Raw genomic sequence first — 5,779 nt, 5'->3', positions numbered from 1 at the left:
ATAGATGTTTTGGAAATTGGATAAAACTCACGTAGATATTGAATAAATAAATGTTTAAAGGTGTACTGGAATTTTAACCAAGCCTATTTTACTAAGTAAATTGAATGAAAATGGGTCTCAATGGTGTGTGGAGAAGACAGTCAAACCAGGAAATGTATTTGACATGCTTATCTCTGCCCTGTAATTAATGAAAGGGTGTAAAGACAGAAAGTTTAAAGTAAAAACACATTATTATTTCTACAATGTTATTTCAAGTATAAACTGAGGAGAGTTACAGTTCCCTCAAAATTGGGTAGGGTGGCCACACTGCTGTGATAGATATTTCTAGGCTCTGAGGCCTAGTCAGAACCCATAACCCACTAGGCACCAATGACATCTCAAAGCCTAAGATGTCATAAAGGTAGCTCCTGACCAATGAGGTACAGAAGCTGGGGGTGCAATGGGCCTGACTGAACATTTTCTTCAGAGAACCAGTCCTGCTGGTGAACCAGGCAGAGCTTACTGGAGCCCAATCCATCAGATCATCATGTCGGGGAAGAAAAGCCAAGAAAAGTCTTGCAGTGACAACAAGCAGATGGAAGATCCTTCTTCTAGGCCTGAGGTACAGGTTCCTGTGAACTATGTGTACCGTCTACTGCAGGAGGAGCAATATACCCCCTGCCTAGGTTCCACAACTTCAGATTTCCTCCTTGCCATGCTTGATTACCTTACCGACTACATCCTGGAGGTGGTGGGCTCCGAAGCCAACATCAACAGCCAGCAAAATATCTCACAAAATAGAGAGAGACAGAGAGACAACGACCGTGAATCCCCTCAAGCCTTCAAGAACACGCCTTTCTCTCTGTTTGATGAGATGCCTGGACCCAGAAGGAATGGCTAAAGAATGGGGTACACAACCCAAGGGTGGGGAGTCTCACAGACTCAGCTAGAACCATGAAGGCTAATAGCAGAGGAGGCTCCCCTGGTGTCCATGAATACTAATAAAATGTTTAAATGAAAGCTAGTTGTTCTGACTTATTTCAGTTTGTCTCTCTGGGTTGGAGGTTATCCACAAGATACTAAGGAAAGAATGGAAGATGGAAGTTATGCTTAGGAGTGGGTGTTTGAATCAAGGGAGCACTTCTCACTGGGGGTGGCTTGGGTAATGACCCTGGTGGAAAGAATTGGGTGGAGAGGAGGGTGGAGGGGAAGGTAGAGGGGAGGGTGGAGGGGAGGGTGGAGGGGAGGGTGGAGGGGAGGGTGGAGGGGAGGGTGGAGGGGAGGGTGGAGGGGAAGGTGGAGGGGAGGGTGGAGGGGAGGGTGGAGGGGAAGGTGGAAGGGAGGGCAGAGAAGGCTCCCTTGTTGGCTCTGAGTACAAAAGAAGCTTCAGAGAAGATAAAAGTTGGCTGTAACCTCACTGGCAAGTTGTATTTTCAGTATGGCAACACAGAAGACACTACTGATGAGCAGAAATTGTGCAAGGGAGTCTTCTTTCATGGGAGATAAGGTCTCAGAGCAGAAGGAAATGGGTATCAGTGAGGGGGTACAAACAGTAGGTATGAGCCACATGAATGGACATTAATGGGACAGAGCATTCACTTAATGATGCGCTGATGGTGAAGCCAGAAGGAAACATCCATTTTAGAAGAGGAAAAATGGTTAAACATCTAGTCTTAGGATATATTTTCTTGGAGAGCCTCTTTATAGAAATCTAATCACTTCTGGGTAGAATATGGCAGAGAATCTAGCTTGCCAGCTATTTCTACTGTCCATTTGTCTATTTTGTCCCAGGCCAATTCAGAATGTTATAATCAGTGGGAATACTAGTCCTTTTTAAAAAAAAATCTGGATGAAGGAATCATACTGTTTTCATTTATACTTAACACATGATTGAATCTCAGACTTGAAGCTATACACCCTTAATTCTCTGAACATATAGCTCCTCCTAGGCCTTTTGTCTTTGTAAAGGTTTGCCAATAGGGAATCAAACAAGTCCAACCTCCAAATTCCACCTCAGGCAGTAAACAAAGTCTGAGAAATGAAAAGTACATGATCACACAGAGCCGTTCATGCAACATGCTTAATCCATCTTGACAGGGTCAGTATCTGCTTGGGACCCCAAAGACTAAGTTCTCAGCACAAATGAGATTTATTTCCCTCAAAGGGACATGGAGAAAGGAATAAGAAACAAAGAGGAGACAGAGGACAAAGGAGAAGGGGAAGAGAATAAGGGGGCAAGGGATACTTGTCCCAGAAGTAGGGGAGAGAGCACAAAACTGCCTCTGGATAGAGGAGACAGACATGGCCCATAGGCAAATGGCAGTTTATAGAGGTAAAAGGGGAAACCTCATGTTATGATGAGGTATTTGATTTTAATTGGATAGGTTAATCAGGACAGCTAGAGGGAGCTTTCAATTGCTGGATTTCAATACTTTGATAGCTGGACTTTGAGAACTTCAGGAGGAGGAAGTGGCCAAATAAGAGAATAGACCGTGGTGGCTAGCTTTAAAAGTGTAACCTCATGTCCTTGTTTTTTAGTAAGACAGAAGGTGGTGTGTATGCTAAAGTGGGATGAACAGTTTTAGTTGACAAACAATGTTTTGCTGTAATGTTGAACTAAAGTAGAATGATTTTCCCCCAAATCATTTCAGTGCATCATTTGGGGATACAGGTGATCATCAAACACCCAGGTGTAGGACTTGGTTGGTTGGTTGAGGTAGGGGGTGGCACAGAAACTGTGATTTCTGGGGGAGGGTTTCTAATGGGGATGGTGTGAGCAGTGGCCTTGGTATGAAAAGGTGGCAGAAGAGGAAGATGGAGTGTAAGTGTTGCAGCTCGGACGGAAAGGCTTCCCCTACGGAAGTATTATAGCTCTGCTTCTGCTGCTGCAGGGAAGAAGACTGTCTCCCCAGTAAAACCGTTACAGTTCTGTTCTGGCTGGGATGGAGGTCTGAAGTCTGGTAGAGTGGGGTCCCTAGTGAAAGTGTAATACTTCTGCTTCTTCGGGGAATGGCTTCCCTGGGCAAAATGTTACAGCTCTGCTCCTGTATAGTGAAGATCTCCCCAGTAAAAAGCTCTCTTCATGCTAGTGTTACAGCTCTGATCCAAGAGGTATCCTGGCAGTCCCAAAACACAGAATACCACCACAAAGTCACATCACACAACAAACCTCACGAAAGGGATTTATTGGGAGAAGAAAACCCACTAGGCTGCCTGTCTCTGCTTGGGCAAGAAACAGCAGGGTACCAAACAGAAGGGAAGGGTTTATATGGAGTTTCTTGGAGTGGCAGAGCTTTAGAGGGTGGAAATTTCTGGAGTAAAAATTGGTGACATTTCAATGCCTGAGCTTGGGTGAGCTCAGGAATTGGTGGGTTTTCCTATTCGGGGATTAGTGGATTTCTAGAGCAAGCTCATGGATCAAGGATTGGTGGAGTTGTTTCTTGGCCCTAGGTTTGGGGCTTGAGGTCAATTCAGGGCCAGTCTATCCTTTCTTCGGCCCTGGCCATAGGGATAAGTCTGGGTCATCGTGTCCTTTCCTTCACTCTAATCTTGGGGTCAACTTGGGGTCAGTGTGTACTTTCCTTGGGCCCCCATCTTGGGGTCAAGTCTGGATCAGAGTGTTCTTTCCTTGGCTCTGGTCTTGGGGTGTGTTCTTTCTTTGGCCCTGGTCTTGGGATCAAGGTATGATCAGGGTAACCTTTCCTTAGCCCTGGTCTTGGGTCAAGTCAGAGTCAGGGCTTTTTCTCTTTACAGAAGCTGTCCTGGTAGGCTATGAATGTAGAAGGCCTCGGGATGACTAGTATGGTACTGCTCTCTGGAGAGGGATTAGTAAAAACATGGGCTGTGGTGGGGAAAATACCATTCTTGGGCGGAAATTAAAGAGAACAATCCAGGGCATGATAATGTGAGAATAATTTACTGGAAGTTGGTTGGTTCACATGCATAGTATCTGCTGGGCAGCTGTGGTTAACTGCCCAGGTTCTGAATGAGCTTAGAGCCTATCACATTTACCATGGAAGCCAGAGGAGCCATTGGCAGTTAACAGTCATGGGAAGGTGGTTGGGGGGCCGGGATTGTCCTTTTCCTTAGTAGTGATTGGCAGTTAACAGTTACTTCATGGGTTGTTTTTTTTTTCCCTCAGCACCATAGTCACTTGTTAAGTCACCTGTGCTTCAGTAAATAACTATTTAAAGAACCTTGATTAAATGTAATTAATTAAATGCCAAATACAAGACATAAAAACAGGACTAGATGGGAAGATGAAGAAATTCCTTAGAAGGAGAAAGAGAATAAGCAGGCAATAGGGGTTGAGTATGATAAAATTTATGAATATAAATTTGTTGGGAGTACATTACTAAGAAAAGAAGAAGGCGAGTTTGCACATTGTGACATGTAGAAGTGTATACATATAGATGTGCATGCTTTTTAAACCAAAGTTTTGCCAACAAAGAAAATGGGCATATCTTAAGAGCAATTTTTCAGCATGTTTTTATCAAGCCAGACTCAAGTTGCAACAAAACTTGGTCTGTTTTGCAGAGCAAGTCCAATTCACCAAGTTCACTATCCAGTATACAAATGTAATTCTAAAGCCTTTACAACCCCTTCTGAAAATTTTATGCATTAACTCATGAACTACGAGTCATCCTTGAAAACTCATAAAACAAATTTGTTTCCTCTTTCAAATTATGTTTCTGTAAACTTTCTGAAATTTTCTGTACCAATTCAGCTTTGTTTTATGTGACTATCCTTCCTGTTCTAATATAAAAAGCCATTTGCCTTACAGAGCCATCCCTTCTGCACAAGGACTTGCTGTGTAGGCCTGGTATCTCAAAAACAGATTTGTTATTTAAATGTGTTATGTCAAATTTCAGGACCAAAAGGCCCACAGTCTGCAAGCTTCATACTCAGGAAACCTGGCAATGTGATTGGGTCTTGGAAGGGGGAGGGATTAGGGAAATGGCATATGTCCCAAACTTGAATCTCTAAGCCCTAATTTTAGGAATGCTGATGACAAAGGGCAGGAACATGTGAATGCCTTATCTCAGAAAGAATAAGTTTACAGTTTCTCCACCTTTTCATTCTTTTGAACCCTTCAGTGAGTTAGATAATATCTACCAACATCAGTTAGGGTGTCTTGACTCAGCCCACAGATCCAAATGCTTATCTCTCCCAGAAGCAATCCGTCCAAACATTCAGGATTAAGATTTTGTCAACTGCCAGATGATTCCTTAGTCCACTGAAATTAGCAAGCCAAATAAATCATTCCAAAACAAAATATTAAACAAGTCTTGTTTGCTAAAGGTTAGTGTAACTGTATGTGAATTTCAGTTCTTAAATCGATTGTATTAGATCACTCAGGGAAGAATTCCTTTCAACTCACAGATTCTATGAACTAATGTATTACTATCCTTGGAAATAGAAAAAATGACATGCTCATGGAAAGGCAAAGCATTTCTGAATTACAGACATGGAAGAAGATATAGCACCCCATAGTAGTTTGAATAGAATGGCCCCATAGGCCCATTGGGAGTTGGCACTGTTAGAAGGTGTGGCTTTGTTGAAATAGGTGTGGCTTTGTTGGAGGAAGTATGTTACTGACAGCAGTCTTTGAGGTCTCAAATGCTTAAGCCAGGCTTAGTGGATCTCAGCCTTTTTCTACTGCCTATGGTATAAGATGTAGAACTCTCAGCTCCATCTCCAGCACCATGTCTGATTGCATTCTGCCATGTTTCCCGCCATGATGATAATGGACTAAACCTCTGAGCTATACACAAGCCCCAGTTAAATATTTTTCTTTATA

At 43.0% G+C, this 5,779-nt stretch overlaps 1 protein-coding gene across 1 annotated transcript; it reads left to right on the top strand.

Annotated features, from left to right (window-relative positions):
* The first annotated feature begins 455 nt into the window (after positions 1-455).
* Positions 456-967, top strand: H2ap (H2A.P histone). Its single transcript, XM_034486394.2, has one exon. The coding sequence runs from the start codon at positions 527-529 to the stop codon at positions 878-880; it is 354 nt and encodes a 117-aa protein (XP_034342285.1). The 5' UTR covers positions 456-526; the 3' UTR covers positions 881-967.
* Positions 968-5,779: the final 4,812 nt, after the last annotated feature.

Source organism: Arvicanthis niloticus, chromosome X, assembly GCF_011762505.2.
Source record: "Arvicanthis niloticus isolate mArvNil1 chromosome X, mArvNil1.pat.X, whole genome shotgun sequence".
Lineage (NCBI taxonomy): Eukaryota > Metazoa > Chordata > Mammalia > Rodentia > Muridae > Arvicanthis > Arvicanthis niloticus.
The sequence above is the reverse complement of the archived record's forward strand: the minus strand, read 5'-3'. Positions and strand labels throughout refer to the sequence as shown.